Source organism: Nothoprocta perdicaria, unplaced genomic scaffold (genome assembly GCF_003342845.1).
Source record: "Nothoprocta perdicaria isolate Ctin4 unplaced genomic scaffold, notPer1 scaffold_99, whole genome shotgun sequence".
Lineage (NCBI taxonomy): Eukaryota > Metazoa > Chordata > Aves > Tinamiformes > Tinamidae > Nothoprocta > Nothoprocta perdicaria.
This window is the reverse complement of record NW_020456298.1, coordinates 890,696-918,480: the sequence shown is the minus strand read 5'-3', so window position 1 is coordinate 918,480 and position 27,785 is coordinate 890,696. Positions and strand designations below refer to the sequence as shown.

Below are 27,785 nucleotides of genomic sequence, written 5' to 3'. Positions count from 1 at the left end.
ATATAAGGATAATAATAATGAAATGACCTAAACAATCCGAACTCAAAAATAATGGAAAGAAAGCTTCAAATGACTCTCAGAAATGGTTAGTTCACTCTCTTCTTTGCTAAGTCTCTTATGTCTTGGAGATATCGTGGACATACCTTTGTGCTGCCACTACCYCAGATGAAGATGGCCACTCAGGGACAACATGTAGAAATAACCCATGAGTCCTAACTCTGCCTTTACTCTTAACTTACTGTAATTGTTCAATTGCTGTTTTCACTGGTGAAGTATAAAATTCTGCAAACTTGTTACTTATTTTACAGTGATATCCATTAATAYAGAGTGTGACGACCTCATGACGAAACAAATTCAAGCGGAAGCATATTCTTTTTTTCACCAATTTTTCAAAGAGATCTTGGTAATAAGACCTTTGCAAATAAAAGCATAAATGGAAACAGATGGTCTTTTTAGAGCACTTTTAGACAGAGGACTTGGAAGGAGAGGAGGCCTTGGCAGAGGTGCCTGTTGAAAGCAGGACAGGGCAGCAGCATGGAGGGGCAGGTGGGGTCTGACTGGCGTCTGCAGACGAGCTTGCTGTGAACCCGCGCAGTCCCGAAGCGATGGCGCTGCTAAGGTAATTACTAATGAGGGCTCCGCCAGGCCAGGCCGGCCCGACCCGGGGCAGAGGCTCCCCGCAGCCTCCCGCCTCCCCTCTCCTCCGCGGCCCAGCCGCGGCCGCCGCCATTTCGCGGGCGCCGCGCGGCGCCGCTCGGAGCCCCGCAGGGGGCGCTGCCGCGGGCCGCCCGCCGCGGCCGCCGCCATGTTGCGGGGGGGGCGTGGCGGCGGCGGCGGTTCCTGCCGCCGTGTCCGGCTCCGCGGGGCGCCATGGAGGGCAGGAGGATGAACCTGCCGCGGGGCCCCGACAACCTCTGCTTCGACAAGGACGAGTTCATGAAGGTGGGCGAGGGGCTGGGCGGCCGGGTCTGGCTCTGGCGCTTGGCCTCCTGCCGCAGCCCGGAATCGCTGCAGTTCCTATTTTGTTCYTATTTATGTGAGTCTGTGCCTGAAGCTCAGGCGAGATCCCGAGGGAGCAGTAGGAACGCGGGGTCGTTACTCTGAGATCTTTAAAGGGTCTCTGCTTGTCATTTTCTCCAGAGGCTGCAAATCCCCGAGTGCCACTGAATTCCTGCCGGTAAAACTTGTGCAGCTGCAGCCTTGTGTCCTGTGGCTTTTATTGAAGCAGAAGGAGGCTTTGGTGCTTGAAACCTGTATTTTCTGATTAAATAACTCTAATCTGGTTTACAGCCGGTAGGTATTCCACATCATTAGTGCCATCCTTTCCCTTTGGGCCGAAGRGATGAGGCATGTGTGCAGCTTTCCAGTGTTTCAGGTGAAAAGTTCAGTGATTTTTGCTGTGGTTTTCTATGGAGATGACAGAAATGTAGACGTTCAAGTTGCAGGTATGTGCTGAATTGGGCAGAATGTTTCTCGTGCGGTCAGAAATGTTGCAGGGTCATACCCAGTAACACATCAGCTGCGGGAGGCCCCTGGRGCCGTGGCTGGTTTGGGCGGAAATCTCCGGCAGCGTTTGTCATGGAAGCCTCAAAACCTGTCCCATTCTCCATGAAAGCAAAATCTGGGACCAGGTCCAGCTGGTTTTCAAGGTCTCRGATGTTTTTTTGCACTTGTAGACTCCTGGACCAGCTGCTTCCTCAGCTGTGGCAGTCTGATGGCTTGGGAGCTCTTGGGCCCTGGGCATTGCAGGGGATGTTGGAAGGCAGCCTGGGAAGCTGCTGTCTTGGTTGGCGGATGAGCTGGCAGGACCTTTGCTGAAAGGTGCTWTTTGTTTGGTTTTGTTCTTCCTTCTGGCAGAACAGGCGTTGGAAGTGATGGGGTTCTCTAAAATGCGACTTTATTTTTTGTGCAAAACTGGTTCACATAAGGAAAAGCTTACTCAGCTCTTAATACTGCCTAAGAGTATATGGAGAAAATGGGGACTTGCCAAATGTTGCTGTCAGCAGTAGACCTAAAAGTTTAGTGGCAATGATGTTTTTTCATGCTCTCAGTGCACTTTCCTGTGACCATGTTGTTAGGTGAGGCACAGTTTCCCTTTAATTTGAATCTTTAAACCTGCCCTTACTATGGCTTCACCCGCCAAGACACAATTGCAGGTTGTTTTCTGTGTGTGTTGTTTTGTGCACTTTCTGCTTTACTAGAAAAGGCCTGCTTTTTCTCCAGTTAAGTAGCATTAATATTAGAGTTGCACACTTTTTTTTTTTTTCGAAGAAAGTTGTGCTTCTTGAACAAGTCTAACATCTGATTTAAATTGGATCAAAATAGCTTTAAAGATTTCGGGCTCTTTATACGCAGCACAGATTTTAACAGTCTTTCAGCACCTTCTGTGGTACACGTAGATTTGGTTTTTTGCAGTCTTCTCAATGAAACACCCAGCTGGAATCCTCCGTGATACCAGCTTTGTACTCTGATATCAAATGTTGACTGAGTCAATTAATAAAATGCTTATCAGATTGAAGGATTTCCCTACCAAACATGATCTATACAAGACTTAAATAATTTTATTTGTAGTTTTGCTAAACCTGAATTATTCACAATTGCAATGATGCCTCTCATGTATAATAGGCTAGACTTTTATCAAAGAAGTTTTAATAGTCTTGCATAAGAAAAGGTGAAAGCTTTCATTTGTAAAATTGTCAGGGATCTGTGTYTCCTGTTACAAGTAATAAAATGCTTGCCTTTGGGAAAGAGTACACAAGAGTTTTCCTCTATCTTACAGCATACAAAGCATTTAAAAACCTACATTCATTCTCAATATTCACTGAAAAGTAATCTTTGGTTAACAAAAGTAAATCTATAGTGCTACAAGATAGGTTAGATCTGAGAAAAAGTGTAACTGGCTCTTGTTTCTAATAGTGTGATACAGTACAAACTGGAAAACAGTATCCTGGCTGGACTAGGAAGCTGATAAGAYTTACATTTTTTCTTGGACTTCAACTCAACTGATCAGTTTACTTGTTTGTGCAATGCTTTATCCTGAGGAGCTCACATGTATTCTGAGAGGTCACRTGTGTTCTTGATTTGAACTTCTTTTGATTTGTATCCTTCTCTTTTTGCTGTTTCTCTTCCAGCCGAATTTCGATGTCGACCACTTTGTATCTGACTGCAGGAAACGGGTGCAGCTGGAAGAGCTCCGGGAGGATCTGGAGCTCTATTACAAGCTACTTAAAACTGCTATGGTGGAACTCATAAATAAGGATTATGCTGACTTTGTAAATCTTTCAACAAATCTAGTAAGTGTCCATAAGTTGTCCTGTGTAGTTCAAACTTCAGGTGTTCCAGCTTAGTACATACAAAATACATGGCATTTATATTTACACTGTTAGATTCTACAGTGTTGAAAATGTTAGGTGCAGCCCCTTGCATTGAGAGACACTGGAAGATCATATGTGAAGTGCTGCTTCACRTATGTGAAGAGTTGTGCAAAACTGCTGTTATGCCATAGTAATGCTTTTTCTCTTAAAATGGTTAAACTCATTATGGTACATTTAAGGCAAACCCTTTTTTTTAATTGGTGGTAGTTGTAAAACTTGAATAAGTCATTTAAATTGAATGGAAAGATACAAATCTGCCCATTTCAAGGGATTCTTTCAGGAATCTTGAAAGTATGTTGACTATAGTAAGTAAGGAAAAACTGACTCAACTGCAAGTTGTAATTCATTCTCRGATGAAAGTGACTTATTATCCACTGTATTTGCTTCTTCACTGCAATTTATTGGGTTATATGGCATTGAAAATTGAGATATTGGAAGGTAGATTTCATAGGTCTAGGTTTTCTTTCATTTTTGGTGTTACACGACAGTCTTGTTTCTTTCTGCCTCCGTTTGAGGCATTAAGAGAACATATCTTTGCATTGTGCTTGAAGACTATATAAAGGGGGAGTATCTTTTCCAGTATCTATAAAATGATGACTCTCACTAAGTCACATATGAACTTGATTTTTTTTTTATGGTGATTTCTTTAGGTTGGTATGGATAAGGCTCTTAATCAGCTCTCGGTACCCTTGGGACAGTTACGAGAAGAAGTTTTGGTATGTTCTAAACAAACCAGTTATTATACCCAGTTTGGTAAACTTAAGATCACTTCCATATGATACAGATATGCATTATTTATGTTAGTAATTATTTTAAAGRACTATTCTTTGACAATTAGCCTGTTAGTGAAGGTAATGAGAGGTATTGTGCTTTCATGCAGGTGTAGTAGCAATAAGCTCTCTTTACAGTGCCTTACAGCCAAGGTTTAAAGGATTCTTTAAGTATRTACATGAACAGACCTTTGCAAGATGAGCATATAGTGAAATATTAAAACCTGAATAATTTAAAGATGGTACTAAGTCAGATATAACGTACACTTTTTGCTCAGTCATATTTTTTACTGTTAAAGATCATGCTCTAGAAGACCTTTTGTATTCTATTTTCTTCTTAACCTCCTACAGTGGCTTGAAATTAGTGAAGGGCAATTCTTCATGATCTTTCTCTTTGCAGCTGTTTCAGAGAGATGTCTGTTGCATAAATGTTTTTTCAAAATATCTCAGTCTTGATGTTAAACATTTCTATGCTATATGCACCTTTTATATTGTGTGAGAAATGCTACTCTAAGTCTGATTTATAACTTTTGTTTCAAGGCATAAAATCACATTTGATTTATTGCCTAGTCTTGTGTGAAAGGTAAATGTACAGTTTATCCTCTGTAAGCAACTAAAATAACAATTTTGCCTGAAATAATGATACTTGTGATGGCAATACTTTGAGAACAGGTTATACTTTCAGTTATTTTATTTCTGATCTGTTCATTTTGAAAGAAGTTGTTGTACTCTCTCATTTCTTTTTATTAGTGTACCTTTTGAGTAGATTTTAGAGGAGGGGAATAAGTAGAAAAATAGCACTATGTGAGTACTAGCAAATGTTTTAACTCAAAATCTAAGCTTTAACTTTAAAGATATAACGTTTCTAAAATGTTATAYCTTTWATATATATATTATATATCTTTGTGATGGGTAGCCAGCAATTCATACTGAATTCTTTCTCACAGAGTCTTAAGTCATGTGTCAGTGAAGGAATTCAAGCAGTAGATGATCGGATGTCTAAACAAGAAGATATTAGAAGAAAAAAGGTACAGTGAGCAAATGATTGTTTCACTGAAAAGGTTTTGTTAGGATGTCTTTTGTTTTGGCCATTAAACCAAAGAAAAATAYGTTTTCTAAGTTCTTGGTCATCTAGATATATACCTTACAGAGGCTTTTGCACTTATAAAACAGTTTTTGAAGTTTTGGATGGCACGCTTATTTACGATGTCTAACTGAATGTAAATGTATGTTTTATTCTATTGACCAAAAGCATGTAGGTTGGATTTGGTTGACTTTTTAAACTTTAATTGGTCTTTTCCACCTAATTCTGATTGAATATRTATTTGTGAATGGAATTGAAATAAAAATTTAAATGGGGGATAGAAATGATCTAACATTGGTCATTCTGCCCAGCTTGGAATAAATGAGGAATAAAAATTTCCAACTGTAACATTGTTTGTGGGCTTTTATGGACCTATATGAGCACCATTTTAACTGAGACATTATTTAAAAAGTAGGGATAAAGGTTACACCAGCAAAATGGACACCAGCCAAAAAGTCTTCAGTGCTATTCATAATACAAATGGGGATTGAGGGCAGACATTTACTTTTTTTTTTTTTTTTTTTATTTACAGATGTGTGTCCTGAGACTTATTCATGTTATTCAGTCTGTTGAAAAAATTGAGAAAATTCTACATTCACAAAGCACTAAAGAATTCTCCTCATTAGAGGGAAACAGGTAATAAATAATCAATTTTGCTGGTAACTGCTTGACTTAATTTAGTAATGTCRTAGCAGAATGTTGCAAACATAATGTTTAATTTTTAGACAGTAACTCTGTGATGAAGTAAGTRGCTGTCAGTTTAAAACTTTTCCTAGAATTAATCTTCTGCTAGTTAGTCACAGTACTCAGTCTCCCAATTTCTGAATTATTTGACATGCGATCAGTGATAATGTGCACTTTGAAGTTAGTTTGCAGGTTTTCTCCTTCCCCTCCTTTTCTCTGGCTATATATAAATGAGAAGACTGATGAGAAGACTGATGTGAGAATAGTCTGAAGCAGGCAAACCACACAGGCAGTACCTCTGGCAGAGGAAAACCCTTGTGACAAAAGCTGGTCAGGCTSCCAAGATTGAACAGTTCCATAGAAAGTAACCTCTCCCTTTACCTGTGGGAAASAATGGAAGATTTCTTTCTGCCAGTTGTGGAACTGGTGCACTAGCTATGTGCTGGATGCAAGTAAAGTGCAACTTACGATGGAAGAAAAAGACAATTTCATGTCCTCATCCTAATGTGAAACTCTCTGTAGTGCTTTTTAGTTCTGTATACTAGACCACATGGTAATGAATGGGGAGAGATGGGCAAAATAACTGATTAATATCTAGAGAAACAAARCATATATAAACCTTTTCAGGAAAGGTGAGGCAGTCTGCAGAATCAAATCTGGATTGTGCTGTAGTGGCTAAATTTAGAGTAATTGGTGGTACTGTTTAGAAGTGAGAAAGGTAGGACTTAATCTAGAGATGCCTGACCTTGATTTTTTCCCCACGTGATAGCGAAAGGAAATGAGAAACAAATCTGGATGGTGAAGAGCTCTTCACATAGTTGTTGAGCTTTCCAAAACTGGCTTTTCGTATGACAGGAAGCAACAACATCCCAGAAAAGAATGATCTGTACTGCTGAGGCCAGACCTTGCAGCTTCTGCTTTGTGCCTTGCATTATTGCAAAAACATGGGGCCAATGGTATCCATCTGCTTCAAATCAAAGGGAGCTGATTTGAAAAGCTCTTACTGTGTATTCTCATTTTGCATATATCATCTCTGTTCCAGCCCACTTATAACTGGACAAGTTTTAGAGAGAATTGCCACAGAATTTAACCAGCTACAATTTCATGCAGTGCAAAGTAAAGGAATGCCCCTTTTGGACAAAGTGAGACCAGTAAGTATTGCAAAACAGTCACTTTAACACTCACAGGATCAAGCAAAAGGAAGGTAATTAGCAGACAAATGTCTTATTCCTTAGAGTTCTATTTAATTTGTTTATGGGGGAAATGAATTTCAAGAAGTTTTTCTGTCATTTGACTAGAAGTGTTATTTCCTCTGAGTGTTGATGCTTTGTTTCCTAACTTTGCTAGGAGAAGTAACTTCAAATAAGACTAGGAAATAGAGCAGACGTATTTTTGTCGACCTATTACACCTTCTGTTGTTGTTCATGAGGCCTGCAGGCTTATAGAGATTTTATGGAGGTTTATACTATTTTTTTTTAACTGCCCTCTACAGACCTGAAAATAAATGATCATTTACAAATACTTAGTGATTGATTTGAATTTTATTTATTTATTTTTAGTTTGTTATTTGGTGATATTTGTTGCCTAAATCAGGGTATCCAAGCCAGGAGACTCATCTCTTTTTAATAACCATTTATTCTGAAATATGAATGCTTTTCTTTGTTGTTGTTGTTGTCTTTGTTTTTACCTTTGTCTTTTCCCTTCCATTTGACTAGTATTTAAAGGAAGGCAGTTTCAGTAGTGCAGGATAAAGATGGGGAAATACCTGAAACTGATTAGCGTGGAAGCTGTCATCCTTGCTGGCTTTCTGAGCTAGTGAGGTACTTCATCATTCTAGTTTTTCCTTATATGCAYATGACACTCTAAGCTTGTTTCAGTGAAGACTTTGATAATACCAGTTTGATTCAGGGGTAATTCACAAGATTGYCTGGGACACCARTCTATGAGGATGKCTGATAATAAGACTAARTGYGAAAAATACAGTAATACTTCATGGTGGGAGGACCCCTGATGTATCCCCACTATGTCAGTTCCTTAATGAAATTCACCAGGACTGTGTCCTGTACATGTTGCTTCTAAGGACCATCAAATCATAATTTTCTTGACTAGTAAATAATTGAGTAAGTGGCTTCAGATCTTCAAAATGGAGTCTGCAATCATTAAAAAAAGATCACAGGTGAATGAACATAGTGTACAAAAAAACAAGGGGAGATTTGAGTGCTGAAGATGGTAGTTCAGCTGTAAGTAAACTTATGTGTAATGCTGAAATTGCCTCAAATACAGAATTCTAATGGASTGTCATGGGCCAGATGTATATCTAGGGAGTGTAGCAATGAGTTGGATTTAGTGAAGGAGATGTTGCAGGMGATCAGGAAAAGTGATTAGCAAACCAGAATATTTGTTGACAGAAGTAGCTGTTTGACAGAAACCAGAAGCCATCTAATGGCAGGCCACTTTTTGCCAGTGTATTCCAATGTCTTTGTTTTGTAGTAATGTGACAAGTGGTGCTGGGAAGTTGCTGTTACTTTAGTCTTTGACCCTGAGAGATAGATGCTGAAAAGCTTTTGTGTGTTAACATAGACAGTGGTGAACAGGGAACAATTACTGACCTTTTTCTTCAGTATAAGTGTGACCTTAAGTTACCAGATAACTTTCAACTTAATTGCATTTTTTAATTTATTGTAGTAAATACTTGTTAGCAGGCACCTGCAAGCCTTTTAGCTTGTTTTAATGTGTACTTAATAGCCACAGCACAACTTGTGTACCTTTCAATCAAAATTTAAATTATTACTTTCAAAAAAGTTTACTTCGGTAACGATGGCATGGCTTTGTTTTTGTGCTTGTGTTGAGGTGGGGTTTTTTTGTTGTTTCTTTTGTTTAACTGCATTTTGGTTTTGTTTTTCCTAGCGCATCGCTGGAATAACAGCTATGTTGCAGCAGTCCCTGGAAGGGCTGCTCTTGGAAGGCCTGCAGACTTCCAATGTTGACATAATACGGCACTGTCTTCGCACGTACGCTACTATTGACAAAACACGAGATGCAGAGGCGTTGGTTGGTCAAGTGCTTGTAAAACCTTATGTTGATGAGGTAAGATAAAATCATAAATCTAGAAAAAAAAGACTTGGAAACGTGTATTTCTTCTCCAGCTCTGGTTAGCAACTTCAAAACAGCCTTTTGCTGTTTTGACCTGTAGAACAATTTCAGTGTATTTGTTATTCCTGTTTAAGGAAGAGAATGGAAAAATTCTGTATCTGTCTACCACCAATTTTGGTTATAAGAAAATTCTTGTCAGTCACCCTTTAACTTTATAGACCGTTTCAGGTGCTGGTGATGTGTGCTGTGGGTAGGAAGCCAGGTGCAGTGGCTAACATTTAAAAGGTGGAAGCCCCTTCCTGTTCTGGTGGCCAGTCAAACTGATTAGTGCTGCATGAAGGAAGATAATAATCCAAGCTGGCAAGCTGAACTCTGTATCATTTTGGGGAGAGGAAAAAAAAAAAAAAAAAAAAAGTAATAGCCTGAGTATTGTGGTGTTTGGGGTTATAGCATTAAAACTTCTGTGTCAGTCGGCTGTAATTCTTAGGTTACTATAGTGCATTCAGTTTTCCGCAATTAACACTGAGCTCTTTGTGCAGGTGATTGTGGAAGAGTACGTTCAGTCGCATCCCAACGGCCTCCAGGCCATGTACAATAGACTGCTGGAGTTTGTTCCCCATCACTGTCGGCTCTTGCGTGAGGTCACGGGGGGAGCTATTTCAAGGTAAGAATCTTGGGGCTTCTTTCAAATGCAGTCAAAAGTTAATGTCACGTGCTGAGGAAATGACTTGCAAAATTACCTCTCTTACAAAGATGWCTTACCTGGTCTTTCCTGAAGATTCATAGTCAAGGTTGATTTCTCATGTCCATGATTTTAAAACCAAAGCAATGAACAGTTTTCTTGGTGCTGAGGTCCAAGCTTGAGAGGAATGAAGGAAAGAATCCTGTACTCCAGTAGCAAAACTAAATCAAGGTTGCATGGTTTAATTGATTTGTGTAGTACTTCCCCTGTCTGCCCAAAGTGCATATTCCTTTTGCAATTAGGTTGCCTTTTTTGAAGCTCATATGACTGAGGTCTGCACAGTTGTATCCACTTACTTGTCTGTCCACAGGCAAGTTTAGTGGACTGCTCTGATTAGCAGAGCTAGGGATGTAACCCCTAGGAAGTGCAGAACTGCTTTCTAATTAGTCATCCATTCCTGAGCTCTTAGTGACTTTTAGTTTTTCTAACATTTCAATTCTTCTAATCCCTCAGTAAATTTTAATCTCTCAATAACAGAATGATTCTAGTTTGTAMTTGTGTATTTTCTACTCTGAATTTTTACATTTCCAGAGCCAGGTAACAATCTTTTGCTTGGAAGCACAAAATCATATATAAATACAACTTAGAAAAATTATGCAAGTATTTCATTTCCTTCCATTGCATTATTCCTTATTGATATCTCTGAAGTTTGGACCTGGTTACTCCTATTTTTACTTGCATATTTTCAATTTTAACAACTGGAAGGTACTTTCCAAAACACACTTGCAAAATACCTGATAAAATTTGAAAACATTTTTGGAGTTGTAAAAATATTTTGCATTTGGTGAGACTAGGGTCAGATAGGAAGTTTCAAAGGAAGAGCAGTTTAAGCAAATCAAATTTTGTTTTAAACAAAAACTTAACTACATTTTTTTTCTAATTCAGTCCTTGTATTTTAGTTATCACTATCTCTGAATAGAAGCCTAGGAGTGAAATATAACCTTGGAATAATTGCAATTTTATTTCAGTGAAAAAGCAAATATTGTTCCTGGATATGATTTCTTAGTCAATTCAGTGTGGCCAGAAATAGTACGTGGTTTAGAAGAGAAATTACCATCACTGTTTAACCCTGGAAACCCAGATGTATTTCACGAGGTAATTAATTTTGCTTTGTTTTATTTGTCATTCCTTCGATGCAAAGAAGAACTGAATGAGTCGTGTTCTCTAGCTTTTCTTTTCTTCTGCTACTTATGTGTAAATTCGTATTTTGGCATGTCTTAGAGGAAGTTACCTCATGTCACTTGATTTAATATCCACAGGACTCAATTCTTCTATCAGATGTGTCTGCAAGCCTCGTACAGAACTTTTTGGAAGTCATTTAATTCTGTGAATTTGGCCTTAACATCTACTGCCAAAGCAAATGTTCTCTCTTAGTTGTAGAATTGCTCCATAAATGGAGGCAGGGGCAGATGACTCCAGTGTTTGTCCAGGCCTGGGAAGGGCTGTTGTGTTAATTAAATATCTGGGTTACAGCTTGTGCTGTACTGAGGAAAAATTAGGAAAATTAGGAAATTCGTTGCTGCTTCTGCTGCTTGTAGCCTTTGCACTCTTGCAGTACTGCTGGTGATGATGTGACTGGAAAGCAACAGAAGGCAGCTCGAAGAACCAAAATGCTTGGAGGCAATGTGTGGGAAGGTTTAGAACATGCAAGAACTATTTTCTTTAGTGTCACAAACTGTATGAGAYGACTTGTATTCTAAAATTAATTTGAAGTACTTATCACTCATGTATTTTCATCTTTGGGAACAGAGCTGCTCTGCATCTCTAAAAGATGATTTCTTAATACTGGTGGAACAGACTGCTGGGCCTAGCATGAAGATAGGTTCAGGCACTGATTAATAAAAATAAAAATGTCTCAAAGGGGAAAATATGAGATTTCTGCTCTACCTCATGTGCTCTCTGTCCATRTATGTGTGATTGCTTGAAGATTTGGATTTTTTTTTTTCTTGCAAGATGATTTGCAATTAGTATGAAAAAAATTTCCAGATGGATATGCCAGGCAAAGAAGATTAGGACAAATATAGGGTAATGTTAAATGTTGTGCTAAGGGAAGTTCACGAGTAAATGTTTTCTGTGTTCAGGAAGTGTCACTACTAAATACATAGCTTTGCTTTTGACTTCTTACGATCTCTTCTATGTAGATATAGTGAATAACTAATGGCAGGCAAGCATGAGAATAAGTATTTGCAGAAATGGGTCTAAATAAGAAGCATACAAGGAAATAAAAAAAAAAAAAAAGGTTAAAAATGGCAATGACACGGTAGGTTTCTCGATGAGAATATTTTTTGATTTCCCTTAAATCATCAGTCATTCTGGAAGCCTTTACCTAAAGCACTGCAGAGCACAAATTGTGAAATGCACTGTTTTTTTTCTCCTCTGGGCTACTTGCTTTACATAAAAGATGTTTCTTATCTTCACAAGATCTGAGTGCACTGTTTTATATAAACTAGTTTTAAAAYGACTGGCCATTTATAATGGCTGTGGTCATCGTAACTGACAGTGACCAATACTGTCATCACTGAAATATAATAATATCATAGAAATTTCTAAGTTGAAATGTCAAGTGTTATCACAGAATTACAGATGGAGTTTTCTGTGTAAAGACTAATAGGAGTAGCTAGGAACTAAGAACAGCAACAACAAGAGTTTAAAACTGTTTCCTGCAATGCTTATAATACAAATAATACAGTGCAGATTTTAGGAAGTTATCTGGTAGTTCTGTTTTCTGAGTTGATAAAAATGCAGAAAAATCATCCCCAGTTTCGTTTGGTTGCATTRTAGATGGGTGTTACATGCGTTTAATGCAGAGAAGTTGGAGTATGCAGTGTTATAGGTAGAGGGAGGGGATGAAAGAAAAAAGAATGTGTGTGTATAYTTAAATAATCCAGTAGAACATAGCCTGGCAGTCATAGATATATAAGTCCAAATAGCTCTTTACTTGGGTTGGACTGATTTTTCTGTTTGTTTTTTGTTTTCGTTGACATTTAAACTATTTCAGGTTGTTGTGCCCTTATTTCATAGTCAGATTCGTAGTCTGATCCAGACCTTTTAAAGTGTCCCTGCTTTAATGTTTAAATATGGCTTTGAGACTGTAAGCTTACATTCCTGTGTTTGAAAATTACTGCATTTGTTTTCTGCTTTAGTTTCTCTTAAATAACTTTGTGGAACCAACAGAAAAGTCCTAGAAGCTGGAATGGGAAACAGTCTCGCAGTTTCCTACTTCTGGAAGGTTATTGATAATGAGCTAAATATCTCTAAGTTGTCTTCTGGTTTTGAAAGTGGTAGGTCTTTTTAGAGTATGTGGTTTATATATCGCTGACTAATACTTAAGGCAGCAGAGCAATAATGTCTTGTTTGCCTTTCTGGAGTGCTGGGTTGAYTGTCTAAGAAAAGAGGCCTGAAAAAGCACTAAGCTGCCATTCATTCTGCATTTAACTTCTGTACCTTTTACAACTCCCCTGTCTTGTAATAAAGCCCCRTTGGAACAGAATTGGTTACTTAAAAGCTTTTGTGCAATTTCCAAAGTGTCTTTTTTCATACACTGAAACTTCACGTCAAAAGAAATAGGTACTGTAGTTATATCCTTAAGGGAAGCTTCCAGGCGTCCTGAGGCACCTGGCACCAGAGCTTCTTGCCTGAGTCGGGGCAGGTCCTGCATTGCCAAAGCTGAGAGCAGAAGCTGTAAGTAGCCCCTCTGGGCTTCTTACTGGGCTGTTGATGCTTCACTGCTGCTTAGGAGTCTCGGTACATCCTTTACATAGTGCTGCGGGTCATGCTAAAGCTCTCAGTCCTGATGCTCTCACGGCAGCAGTCRGAAACACTCAAATTCACTCAGGCTTATTTCATAAAGTCGGCAATGACTTAATAAGCACATTCTAATTCCAGAAAAGCAGGTTCAATTTGATTTCTCTGTGTTTTTTTTCTTGAAATTTGGATATAGCAAGCTATATTTTTGACTCCTAGATTCATCTAGTTTTCATGTTGTGTTAAATGACTTAGAATTTTGATGTACTATTTGAGCTCTGTTTTTAACTCAAATGTTTTGTAGCTTTTTGTTTCACAAAACACTGCCAATGATTTTAATTTTTATTTTGTTACTGTTTAGATATTAATAGCTTAGAGTTGAGAATAAGCCCAAAGTGCATTTGGAGAATTAATGTAATTTCTCTTTGCTTGCTGGTATACTAATACTGTTTCTAAACATCTAGTTAAAAGAGTGCATTTTGAAAGGGTAAGCTAGAATTGTTCCAAATTCTGTTGCAAATAYTTAGGATTTACAAAACAGGGTATCCTTAGAGAACCAGCTTCCCATACTGTAGATCCTGTATAAAATGGGGAAAGGGTGAAATCCTGTTTTTGTTCTCCTGTATGCTTGGATATGTGTATTTTTTTGTTTGATTGTTTCATCTCTAGTTTATTTACCTTTGTTGTTTTCTTTTCCTTATTCCCAGTGCTGTATGGCACTGTTTTGCCACCTTTCCTCTTCTCCCTTTTCCCAGGCTGTTGTTGTGGTTCAGTTTCTGGGTTGGCAGAGCTGCTCATGCAGACAGTTTTGTGCAGAACACTTCTAAAAACTGTAGCAGTGAGTTAACAACTTAGTCCATAAACCAGTTTTCTTTATCATGGAGCTGGTATCTGTTGGATAACTGGTTCTTGATTTCAGTTCTGCAGTCCAGGATTTTGAAACCTTACAGTTAGTTGCTGGGCCACTCTCAACCCACCCTAAATCGTGAGCTTACCTTTAGTCTGATTCGGCAGTAGTGTTGAATAGATTGTGGTCTTCACTGTTCCATGGGATGCTGCTAGTGATGAGAGTGCTCCTTCTCTTTACACAGAAGTACACTGCTAGTATGGATTTCGTGCGGAAATTTGAACGACAGTGTGGCTCACAGGCCAGTGTGAAAAGATTAAGATCTCATCCTTCCTACCACAGTTTTAACAACAAATGGAATTTGCCTGTTTATTTTCAAATAAGGTTAGTATTTGTTGGGGTTTTTGTTGTTGTTTTTGTTGCTTCCTCTCTTAGAAGCAGAGTTTAATTACAACTAGAAGGTCTGGCTTAGGGTCACACCTTCTTGTTGTCTGCTCCGAGAGTGACCCGGTGGTGTGAGCTGGGAAGGGGGTCAGAAGTACAGGCAGCTACAAGTTTCCTGCCCCAGCTTTCTGCTCCACACCCCTTTCAGTTTCTATCCATATTGGAGTAAGAATTACTTGGTTTGAGAATTACTGTAGATTAGTCCCCTCTGTTAAAATGATTTTAATACACTGTTTTTAGCTTTGAGCAAGCAAGCTCTGCGCTGCACTGACTGTCTGTGCTGTGCTTTACCTTAAAAATATACCCTTCAATATTGYGGTCAACTGATACCTTTTCTCTGCTAGGGAAACCAAGTACACAGTTTTCTTGCCCATCCTTCACAATGTCCAGCCTATTTATTTCTTGCACTGCACATGTTTATTGGGTTGAACTGTATATCAGATTACTCAAATTTTCTGGAATTAAAAAAGAAAGAGTGGGAGAATTACAAGAAAGACTACGCAAAGAAAATATGGATGATTGATTGATTGCTTTTTAACCAGGAGTACTTTAGTGAYCTAGCTTATTGCATGACGTGCTAAATGGTTACAGTGGTATAACCACAGCCACATTTAYACAGTAAGCGCTGCTGAAAAGTCCCATGCAGGAATCCCAGGAGTGCTGGAGCTGATGCACAGTGAGTGGTGGGAGCACGAGCCCGGGAGCCGTGTCGCTGCCTCAGTGACTCGCTGCGCCTTGTAGAGCGGCAGCCCCAACCTCCCCCGACAGCTCTGCGTTTCTCTTTGCTGCCGGAGCTGCTCCTGCGGCTGCGTCGTGAACCAGTTGCAGGCACCGATAACTCTGGGAAAAACAACACTGACTTGCAACTTCAAGCCATTTCTCCAGACCACTTTRCTGTACAAATATTGGTGCCGGCCCAAGGGAAAAGGCAGTAGCACTCAGTACAGTAGCAGTGCTGACTCTGCACAGGCTGAAAGAGTCCATGGACTACAGCAATTATAAACCTTTTAACAACTAATGTATGTCCTTAGCAGGTCTGTGAATCTTCCCCTTCTTGTTGAAAGTGCAACTTTTCTAGTAAGTGGCCGTTTGATCAAGCATCAATATGTTTGCTCATAAAATTGAAATAGAGTTTCAGCTTATTCCTTTGGTTCAAAATTTTTTTTTTCTTATTAGATATTTTGAGCTCTGACTTATTTTATATTTATTAGCTGTAAAAAAAAAAAAATAACTTTTTCCATTAAGATTGCTGTGAATAGTGCACTATTTCCAGTAAGTCAGATAACAGCAGCTGGTTCAACTCTCATCACTCCTGTATACTGGAAGTGTCCGATAAATTCCAGAGTTGCACCTGAATTTTTTAGTGCAGAATTGCGGAAAAAATAAGAGGTATCCATTTTGTGTATCAGAGGAACTTCTTCCTTGAGGTGTGTTAATATCCTCCAGTTACACAGGATTTTTATTGAACTGTTAGTGGCTATTTAGCATTCCTGCTAAAGTCTGTACAAACAATCCTCTGAGGAACAGATTTTCCCTTCAGAAAATGAGGTAGTTTGAGAATGTTTGGTCTGGGCCTTTGAACCCTTTTGCCAGCTTGGAGCTGCTTCAGCAATTATTCTGGGACACCTTYAGTTGCCCCCGGCTGGTGATTAAGTGACACTGAGGAGAGAGAGAGGGTCCTTCCCTGTCGCTGGCCGGTGCTGCTTGAGTCAGAGGCACCAGGATGCTGAACAAGAAGAACCAGATGSGCCCGGCACTGGTCTCGACATGAGAGTTAAGAGGCTCTGAAGATCTATGCAGGACCATAATCAGCAAGTTGGATAGAGAGGCTTACAGAGTTGCTGTAGGGCACATGAAAGCAATAAAAAAAGGGGGAAAATACAATGAGGAAGGAACTGCTCGTGGAGAAGCTGAAAATGGTCACTTTTTTCAGTGTTGGGGAAAACGGAAGAAATTCGTACAGCTCGTAACAATTTTTAGGTAGATAAATAGCACAGTATTTTGCTTAATACATCTTGCAATATGGAAAGTAGTTGGAGCATTTAGTAAGAACTTTTGCTTTTGTAGTTCTTTGTGTGTGTGTGTGTGTATATGTATATGTATGCATATGTGTTATTTTTTTTTTAAAAAAAAGGCCCCCAGTGAGGAATTGTTGATTTTTGGTAACTCAGTACAGAATTGTTTGCTGAACCTAGTGTCAGTGTTAACTAACAAACATATAGAAAGCTGAAGGCTCCAATGTCACATGTCATACCTGAAGGACAGCTAAAGCAAATATGAGACAATGTGTTGACTTTCAGTGTCAAAAGAACAACGCTTGCCAAAAAAACTTCCTTCCACCTCCATAAAAAGAGCTAAGGACTTGACAGTATCTGTGAGCTTTTATTCTGATATGGCTTGGGATTATAACGTTAATAGTTTTCTCAGTGTGCAAGTTTTCTTTCTGTATAATGTCAAAGGTTCTCTTTCACTATCAGTCCTATTTTATATGGAGTGGAAAACAAATGCTTAAAGCCATTTGTGTATGAGCACTGATACAGCAAAAGGTCTGAATACTGAAAAATGTTTAGGCATCAAGTTGCACAATTTTTGATTTGTAATATTCAATGCTTTTCTCTCAGGTTTAGAGAGATAGGAGGGGCCTTAGAAGAAGCACTTTCAGATACACTAGAAGAAGCCCCAGGTAAATTTTTATTTTACAAAATCAGTAATTTCTCTTTTTGAAAKAAATAAATGCCTTATGGTTTGGTCGTTATTTTCTCCCTTTTAAATATTTAGAAGCATGAATTCTGGGAGATCATGTGATTTTTCTGGTCAATTGATTAATTGCTGTTCCATGATTTTCCTGAAATCAGCCTGTCTACAGTAGCCAACAAGGTGTTGTGAACCTGTCCCCTCAGCATAAGAAGAAGCTAAATTGACATTTGGCCTCCTAAATTGGCATTTGGCCAAGAGACTGCACTGCACTGTTGGGACACATTTTTGTTATCTGGTACAGAACTATGCAGGGTGGGAAATGACTGTCTGTTGGCAGCATTTAGCCTTGCTGTCCTTTGTAGTGTTGCTCTCTGCTCCAAAAATGTAAATTGGTTTATGAGTAAATGAGGAAGCAAGCATAGCAAATAGAAAAGGAAAAAGATTAGAGCAGARCAGGAAACCTGATTTATTCCTTAAAAATATATGGCAAACAGAGAAATTGGTACTTCTTTTGAGTGAATGCCTTTGAAGACAGCTAAGAACAAAATATGTATGAGTATATAAAATAAATTCTTGTGTGCATATATATATATATGTACATGATAATTACTTTTTAAGGACAACTGAAGACAGGAGAAATGAAGAAATGCCTAAGTCCTATAATTTCACAGTGTGTATCCAGAACTTGCAGACAGGTTCYTTAGCTCAAATTGTATGCTATGAAATGTTACTTCCTGAACTGCTTAGAAATGCTAGTTTTTCAGTAAGAATATTTTTACAGTGTTTTCAATAAATATTTGTAACGGATTCTTTGGATGTAACTGTGAGAGAAACTGCAGTTTTATTAAAACCTGGTTACAAGACAGTCAGAAATTGCCCTGGACTGTTAACTTACGAAGTGTATTGTTTGGCCAAGTTAATAGTGAGTTTTCTGCGGGCAGATTTTCATTTCTTTTTTTCTTGCAGTTACGGTGTGACTTAGCAGAATGTGAAATCAAAGCAATGTGGAGATATTAATAGTTTTGTTTCAGACAATGCTTTATAAATCCTCTTTGCTTCTTTGTGATGGTATCTTTTTGAAAGATAAATTGAGATAATATAAATACGTTATGTTACATCTTTTCCAAGTATTATTTGGAAATGAACCTTTGTTTTGTATTTATTTTTAGCTGGGAGCTCGTATTGTCTTTTAGCGACTCACATGGTCTGGCAGAGCCTTCAGAAGTGCTGGTCTGATCAAATGTTTCTGCCGCTGTTAGCGCACCGCCTGTGGAAGCTTAGCCTGCAAATCTTGGCCCGCTACTCTGTGTTTATTAGTGAGGTAAGAGAACAACCTCCTTATGCTTGTGATTGGTTATGTCCATCAGCAGGAGACTTTTTGAAGGAGGGAAATAAAAATTAAAAGTTGGGAAAAAATAAAAATAAAAATAAAAATAAAAATAAAAATAAAAAGGCCTCTTTAAGTCACAAACTTCAAAGAACTTAAGAACACTTTTAGCCAATTTATGATGCTTTTAAAAAGCTGTCACTGCAATACGTGCTATTAACAAAGAGACTGCCTTATAGTATAAAAAAGCTCAGAATCTTCCAACTCTGTAATACATCCCAAACCGCTTTATAAATATGTTTTTATGTAAGCTAGCAGTGTCGATATCCTTCACGCATGCGTTTTAATGAAGAAAACTTAGCAATTCTTTTTATGCCTTCTGTATGTATCTGGCTTCATCAGCCTTCGCTGTGTTTTTTTTTTTTTTTTTTTTCTTTTCCCTCAATATGATGTTTCAGGTTTATGCAAGGCCCATTTCTAGTGACAGTGTGAAGGAAAGCAAAAAATCTGTGGCACCTGGTAGAAAAGAATCTTCTGTAAACTTAAGCCCTAATGAGGACCAAGGGAATGGGTCCTCTCMGGAAACTCAGCCCTTGCCTTCCATAACCAGTACTCAACTGATATATATTGCTGCAGATCTGGATAAACTCCAGGACCAGGTTTGTTTTTGCCTCTTTACTCAGAGGTTTCTCACTCATCTATAATGCTATAGATGCTATAAGCTAGTTTATTTAAAATATGTTTTTTCTTCTAAAGCCTGAAAAGGAGATAGTCTGATACAAAAAAAATCACTTGAGATGAAGGGTCTGTTCTGTGCTTAAAGTGAGTGACAGATTACAGAAAAATCAGTTCAGATATTTAAAATTTTTATCAGTAGTTGCTGGACTTAGCCCAATTTGGAAGGGAAATCTCATGTATCTCAGCACATRGTGTAATATTCAGGTTTAGTAGAGTTTTATTCTTTTTTGTATTTACTGTTTTTAATATTTGAGCCTCAGAAGGCTTTTATAATCATGATTTTATTTTAGTAATGTTCTGTTATATAAATTTTCTTTTTTGATAAATAAGKTTGAAATTTCTGTAACTTCTGAAATTGCAAGTTGCGTCTGAGATGACAATATTCTACCAAATCCTGAATTATTTCCTGTGAGGGCTCTGGTAAGGTAGTAGAACTTACTGACTATGAGTATTGCATTCTGCTGTTACTGACTTCTCAGATAAAGCAGTAAAAATTGAGAAAAGATTAAACACAGTAGTCTTATCTTTTGATCTACTGCAAGTTTGTGGAATGTAGGAATAATTCAAATACTTTCATAACATATTTGTATYTTTTTCCCAGATTCCTGACATTTTAGAGATGGTGAAACCAAAGCTTGAAATGATTGGCTTCAAGAATATGTCTTGTATTGCAGGTAAAGGTGAAAGGTTGACTTCAGCGTCTTTGTCCTTTATCCCAAGTTCCCACTGTCAACCCAAAAGAGCTTTTACACATTTTTATTTACAATTAAAAAAAAAAGAATGCTGCCCATTTTGTTACTTAACGAACCCTACATTAACATTAAGCTGTTACCTGGAAACTACCCTGAACAGAAATACCAAATCTGGAAAAACTTTGACTTGAGTTAATCTGAAGTGCTGTTTTTGCATCCAAGCTAAAAGCTTGTGTGAGGTCTGAGGTTACAGTCCTCTGAATCTCCCCCAAGCCAAGAGGCACATACGTATTTAAACTTCTTTACAGTCCCGAGTTACCACCACCTTGGCCCAGTTACTTGTCTCAGTTTCTCTTGATGGTTGGTGATCCAGAATAGTTCCAAGTTCTATCTTCAAAGCCAGAAATTTGAACTAGTTGACCAAGTCTTATGCCCAGTCCAGGCTCCCTGGGTACTTTGGTACAGAACCTCCACAGCTGGGCCTCTCTTCTCCCTCTAAAAGGAACTTGGCATTGTCGAGTGCAAATATTGTACTGAAATTTTGTACAGGAAGAGCTCGCTCTGGCCCTGTGAATCATGCRAGGAGGAGAGTTACTGAACTTTGGTTGTTGAATACTTCAACTTTMGAGCACAACAGGAGTTCCTTTCTCATTTATATAGATATGTTTTAATATAATATGTATTTATATTATATATTATTATATACTTTTTATATAAAGTATATGCAAATATATTTTTWRAATAATTTCCTTAGTAAATCTGCCCTTTTGTGATTCAGAGCCCTTCCCTGAATGTGCCTTACTCTCCCCTGCTTACCTCCATCCCCTTTTGTGGCTGAGAAACAACTGGTAAGAGGATTTATCACTAGTATGTATATATGTTTACTGACACTAGCAACCATCTAGGATAGGGAGTGAGGTCGGGATGGTAGTAGAGTCTCACAAGATTTGTTTATATTGTGATTGGGCAGTTTAACTTCAGTTAAACTGCAGCACTTTTACTTCAATAGGAGCCTTGGAAGACTCAAAAGCTTCTTTAGCAGCCTGCACTCCTAACTTGAATAACAGGATTATCCAGGATCTCAGTGAGGCCGCCTTCACTTGCCTGAAGAGTGCCCTGGAAGTCCCGAGACTGTACAGGAGAACCAATAAGGTCAGTGCTCGTTGCAGGTGGCAGCCAGAGGCCTTTTATCAGCAAGGCCTCTGCTAAGAACATCGACTGGGCAATGAACTTAAGGCTTCTTCCATGCCTGTTTGTATCTGCTTATTAGTCAACTACACCAGCCTGTTAAAGAACTTGAGATAATTTACTGCTTCTTTGAAAAGTGTTATATTTTCAAAAGCTTAGCTACCTAACGGTGRTGAGGGGACAGGCTTGGCCTGGAAGGCAGGGCAATGAGTAGAACTGTTGTGGAAGACAACGCACGTTGCTGAGAAAATGCGTGACATGACTTTTCTTTCATGTCATATTCCATAAGAAGGATGTGCTGGAATCATTCAGGCAGCATGGGAATGCTGGAATAATGGGGACCGTAGACTCCTACACTGTTGCCTGGTGTCAGTGCAGAGGGTGGCTCTGAACTGGGCAGTTTCTCCCATCTTCGCCTCTCTCTCGCCCTGCTCCTGGTTTTGTGCTTCCTGGTGACTTGTTTGTTGTCTGCCTGTGCTCACCAAAATCAAAAGCATTTTACCAAGTATCATGAATCTGCTTCCAGCAGTGCTGTACTTGCTCAGTGACTAAATAGAAAATTTTGAAAGTCTGTTTCTTTCAACAGTATTAGGTTTTCTTTGGGTGGTTCGCATCTAGTGTCAGCTGAAAGAGAAACTGGGTAGTTTATTTCTTCAGTTTGTTCAGCTCAAAGTTTTCACACTGTTACTTTTGAGGATATACTTAATCAAAAATTATTTTTAAAGGGATAAAACAACCATATGGCAAGTGATAATTCATCTTTGCAATGATTAGATTGTTCTGTGTTTAACAGAGAGTATTTTTACTTAAACTTCTGTTAAGGAAGGAGAATAAAATATGTAAGTCTAGGGGGAAAAATACCATACYTGGCTTAGCTCAGCTATGTCAAAACAAACTTTCCATAGTGATTTAGTGGATTGCCATCAGCTTTCTATTATCCATGGGTTGTTTAGCCAGTTAATGGGTTAATGTGCCAAAATAGAGATGTAGGAACTAACTGCCTTCTGTTCAGTGGAGTTAACTTGGGCTCTGAGCTCTGTGAATGTGACAGCATTTTGGCCATCAGTCTGACTCAATCTGTGGCATGAAGCCTGAACTAATAAAGACTAGAGAGGCAGCTTGGGTTTCCCACCAGCTTGCTCCTGTCCTGGGAGGGCTAATTCCCATTAAGTTCCACTGTGTGGGGTCTGGATCGTTGTAGTGCTTAGTGCTGGGGACCGCAGTGCCAAAGCAACCAAATGGATCTGTCTGGAGGCGCCTGGATCCCGCATTTCAAATGGAGTTAGCAACTAGCATTGGGAGCCTGAACCCTTCCAAAACTACTTCCCTACCTCTGCATCCTGCTGTCTACAGGCTTTTCCCTCTGGGGCTCAGGGAGGGCGCTGCCCCTTGGGTCTAGTGCAGCACAGATTAATCCCTTAGATCTGGTGAACCTGCACAAGTGCATCATCCCCTCACCCAGTTCATGCTGCAGGCTCTCCAGGGGATCTGCAGGGAATAAAGAGGGTGTTTGAGCTGGTGGCTGTTATTACTTCATCTAGGATCTGTGTTGCCTGGGATCTCCCAGCCCTATAACATTTTTTTTTGCCCTTTTTTTTTCCCCTACTGTTTGGTCACCCAACTTAATGGGAGAAACTGTTAAATTTTTTGAGGACTATTGCAAAATCGAGACCAGAAGTCAGAATATTCTGTGTATATACTGTTATACTGTTGTAATTAAGTGATTGAGGATATACTTGTAACATTTTGTGAAGCAGATTGCATTAAAAACCATGCAGTTCTATTATTTGTCCTGTGTTTGGAAGCACCAACTGTTTGGGTTGCCTAATATTTGCCATCATAGTCTCTGTATCACGAATCAGCTTTGCGAAGAGCCTTGCACTTGGCTGAGTTCTGAGGCCTGAACCTCGGAGAAGTTAATGAGTTATTTCAGCTGGGGAACGATTGCCTCTACCCTGGGCATGTTCTGTTCCTTTGCAGTGGATGAGGTCCATGCAAGCTACCTATGGGCCATCCCTGGAGAGAGCAAGCGACCTGCACCCCGGTGGTGGCTCAGAAGAAGATGGGATAACTCCAGCATCTAAGAACGTTTTGTGAAGTAGGCTGAGGGAGGAGGATGGTATTAAGAATAAAGAGGACAATACCTGCAGTTTAGTGAAGTATGATAGGAATGGTATCTTTTTAACAAAGATACAAGTAAGAGGCTGTTGAGGACACAGAGCCTGTTCTTAAGCTGTTGAGAGCCTCAGGTTTCCCTGAATTCAGTAGGAGCAGAAAGTGCAAACTGCACTCAGGGTCATGCCCTAGTAATAGCAGTAGCTGCCTGGCACGTACATCTCTTCAGAAGCCTTGTTGGCTTTGAATGTTGTTTTATAGTATATCCCGTAGTGTATCACCATTGAATTACTTTGTTGTAGTGCGTTTCCTGTGTATGAGGACCACTTCACGGATTTGTTGTGAATAGGGTGTGTTTTTTTTGGCTTAGGTACAGGCTTAGCACTTCAGATATGTGTTATGTGTTACAGTTGGCGTTGATGTTTTTGCCAGTTATTTACCTGTACTTTTCCTGCTTTGTTTCCCTTTCATTTGCCAGGACGTGCCAACAAAAGCTTCTCCATATGTTGACAGTGCTCTTAAGCCCTTCTACCGACTGCAGAATGAATACAAAGATATATTGAAGCAGCCTATGATTCATCAGTGGTTGGAAGGTGCTCTCTCTGAAAGCACACAGAAGTAAGAGACCCTTACAGAATACTCTTGGCATGCATTAGAAAAACCACTATCCATTGAGCAGTCACAAAAAGAAAAACAAGAGCATATGCCTCTTTTAGCATGGTACAGTCCTTCACAATTATTCTGAAATAGTGTATTTAACGAAATGAAAATCAGGCCTGGGAATCTARAGTATCTGACTTGTGCTCGGGTCTGTGCCGTGCAGGAGATGGCAGGGAGGGCATTGGGAGACTCTTCAGTGTTGTGGTGCAACAGTGACCTAAAACTTGCTCTGGATTTTTTTAAAGGTTGAAGAGCTACCTGTTTATGGTAGCTATGCTCTCTATGGAAAATAGGGAAACGCTTAAATGTAGTAGTTGTAGTAAGACACAACTGAAATTCTGTATTCAATGGTGTTTGTAGGAAATACCAGAAAAATTTAATAAGGCAGTCATAAAGCATACACACACACATATATCATATATGACATTATCATGTGTGTGTGGGTGTGTTTATATGTGTGTGTGGGTGTGTATATATATGTAAAAGTATGTATGTATCTAAGCCTTGTGTTAAAGTTTCAGTGAACCTGSTGACAGCACACAAAGTTGTTCTGCAGTTTCTTGGATCCAGGCTGAGCTGCTCTTTTCAAAAGGTTATTTGTCACCTTAYATGTCAGCGTTAGCAAAACTGACCTAAGCACTAGCTTAAACGCTGAGATGTTTTGTAGGCTCATTTGCTTAATTCCCTAGAACTCCCGATTAAATTCTGTTTTCAGTTCTGGTGATTTGTCATTCTTATTTTCATTTTATTTTGTTTTCTGCCCTTAGTTTCTCCTAGTAACTAACAGATACCCAGGACAGTGATTTAATTTCTGTGATACTATGTCCTTCCTACTTACATGTGGGACTTTAGTCCATAGAGCTTTCTGATTTTTTTTATATGATCTTTGTTTTGTTTGATTTTAGTTTTTGTTTGATGCCTAACTTTCTTTAGTGGGTGTCACAGTATGTGGGAAGGTGATTTTTTTATCTATACCAATTTTAATTTGCTATTAGTGTTCTTCTGACTTACTGCAGACTTCCTGAGGGTCTTATTTAAATCATAGTCATTTAACAACAGGCACTTCTGTTTGGTATGGGCTAGCATGCTCGCATATGCACATACATTTCTAGAACTCATCTAAATGCACATATTTTTAGTCTGTCAGGCTGTTGTTGCTGCCCTGTCTCTAGATAAAATTTTACTTGAGGCTATGCTGCTGAAAATAGGAGCTAGCTCAGCTTATTTGGAATTGAGACATTACATTACTCAGTCTCTATTTGAGTTCAAAATCTTTTACTATGGACTTGTCAAAAATGCAATGAGAAGGAGGCTGCTGACTCCTTCTGACTGAACTGTAATCTTCAGGTTCACCCATACTACTAAGAAGGGAAATATTGATTAACTGATAATGATTAAAATATCAGTAGCTTCGTCTCAAGAGATTTCTTCTAGGCATTAATCCACATCTTCTTGGGGCCAGTGAGATCCTGATGTGTGGGGGTGTTTTGTTCATTTGTTTTTGTCATTAATCTCCCTTAATGTTTTAGGTATTGTGAAACTGTATCTGATGTGTTAAGTTCTGTTAAGAAAATGGAAGAAAGCCTGAAAAGACTGAAGCAGGCCAGAAAAACTGCAACCCCAAGCCCTGTTGGTACAAATGGGGGCATGAGCGATGACGACAAAATCCGACTGCAGCTGGCCCTAGATGTTGAGTACTTTGGAGAACAAGTAAGTTTCCTTAATATAGTCAGTGGTTTGTGAAAGGAGCTGGACTGAGTTGGCTGGTCTTGAAAGCTTTGGGGTTTTATACCTGTATAATGCAGGTGACTGGAAACCTTGGTGATTGTGTATGCAGCTAGAGTTGTGCATGCCTTTATGTGCTGTATTGTATAAATGAAAAGTTCATGCTTTTCACTACACAAATTTGAAGTGCTGCTTGGTGTTTAGAAGCACTGAGAGAAAACACAGTCAAGAATCTGTTCTGAGGGATTTTGAAGTTGTTGGCCTAATTTATTATTATGTTCCTTTCAAAGTCAAGTATGGAACTTTAAATAACACAAGCAAAAGAAAAAAGTAATCCAGGAAACATGTGAAGCAGCTCACATCAATTTGCCTAAACATTTTTTTGTAGTCATTATTTCTATACATAATCTTTAGAAATAAAATAAATTTCTAAGTGCAGATTGATTTCATTATCTGCCAGGCAGTTATGGTTGGTCCTACCTCGGGGCAGCTGTTGCTGATGCATTAGAGCAGGCAGGTACATTCTGCCTGGGTAAGAGGAAGCAGATTTGTGTGAGGTGGAGGAGCCTTATTAACAAAAAACATCAGGCAGATTTGGTTAGGAGTGGGTGAATTTTTGTTCTTTTACCTTCATTTGGTATGAGTTTGTTGTACTAGGATAGATCATGTATAATTACTTGGGAATTATTTTGATGCATCTGAATATCATCTAGAGTTCCAGTCAAAGAACACCTTTTTAGAGCAATGTACTGTTTGTTTTATTTAGATACAGATTTTTCTTCAGTGCATGGTTAGTTTTCTCAAGCTCATATCTTTCTAATTGTCAAAGCAGTAGATTTCATAGGTAAGGAAAGACTCTTAGCGACCCTACTTGTGGAGTTGTTTTTATCCCCCATGAAGTTCTAGGGTAGAACTGTAGGTGCTCTAAGCTTATGGAAATGCTTTCATCATCACACTGTCGGCTGTTTTTGGGTGGATACTTTATCTTAAAAGCTTTGCCCAGAAACTTCATTTAGGGTTTGAGAACATTTCAGTTGAAATTGATATATAAAAGAAGTAAAGTTAGAGCCAGGCTTCGCTTTTCTGCCTGCTTTCCTGAAACACTTCCAGCTGGCGCTAGTTACCAGTTGCCTGCAGGGTGGCTAAATATTTTCTTGTGAGAAACGATGTTAACTGGAAGGACTTGACTGAGCAAAGCTGGATAGCGCGTCCTGTGTGTGGGGCCCCCTAATGCTACGTACTGCAAGACAAACCATGTGTTTTGCTCAGTATTCTTTAAGCAGAACCATTGATGAGCTTGTGGTGTTTAAGGAAAGTAACACTTCTTTTATGTGTTTCAGATACAAAAGATGGGCCTGCCAACAAGCAGCATCAAAGGCTTTTCAGCGCTTACAGAGATTGTTCTAGCTGCCAAGGATCAGGCTACAGTGGAACCATCTTAAATGTTTTTGAATGCAAGTGGCTGAAGATGAACAGTGTCCCTTTAAGTAAGGAGTATTTAACTTGTCTTTATTTTACCAAATTAGTTCAAATTAAGTGCTTCCTAATGTATCTCAGTAAAGAAATCAGTGCATCTTATGTCAAGATAGACTCATTTAAACAAAAGACTGAGAATTGATCTGCTTTCCATTATATGGAAAGCAGTCAAAAGTTGTAAGATTTTTACTATAAAGTGGAAGAAAATGTTTTTTATTTTTGCTGTAAATCTTATGTAAAAGAATGAGCTTATATGATTAAAATAATATGTAATAAATCATCTTCCTAATGTTGATGTCCCATATGCTTTTTTAATCAGATACCTAAATCGGGCATTCATTGCTGGCTCTGTAAAGCTTCCAAAGGGAGAGTTTTCTGGAGTAAA

General features: G+C 38.9%; 1 protein-coding gene across 2 annotated transcripts; it reads left to right on the top strand.

The window, feature by feature from the left end:
• On the top strand, positions 1–27,680 carry COG2 (component of oligomeric golgi complex 2). 2 transcript variants are annotated; one of them, XM_026053361.1, is made up of 18 exons: positions 1–85; positions 3,132–3,293; positions 4,025–4,090; positions 5,092–5,172; positions 5,761–5,864; positions 6,955–7,063; positions 8,820–8,999; positions 9,545–9,669; positions 10,716–10,842; positions 14,583–14,722; positions 17,404–17,465; positions 18,649–18,800; positions 19,265–19,465; positions 20,146–20,218; positions 21,246–21,388; positions 24,018–24,157; positions 25,729–25,909; positions 27,265–27,680. In XM_026053361.1, the coding sequence occupies exons 1-18, from the start codon at positions 83–85 to the stop codon at positions 27,364–27,366; spliced, it is 2,151 nt and encodes a 716-aa protein (XP_025909146.1). In that variant the 5' UTR covers positions 1–82; the 3' UTR covers positions 27,367–27,680. The 2 variants fall into 2 exon arrangements, with proteins under 2 accessions (XP_025909146.1, XP_025909145.1); XM_026053360.1 differs by lacking the exon at positions 1–85 and adding an exon at positions 863–942.
• The last annotated feature ends 105 nt before the right edge of the window (positions 27,681–27,785 follow it).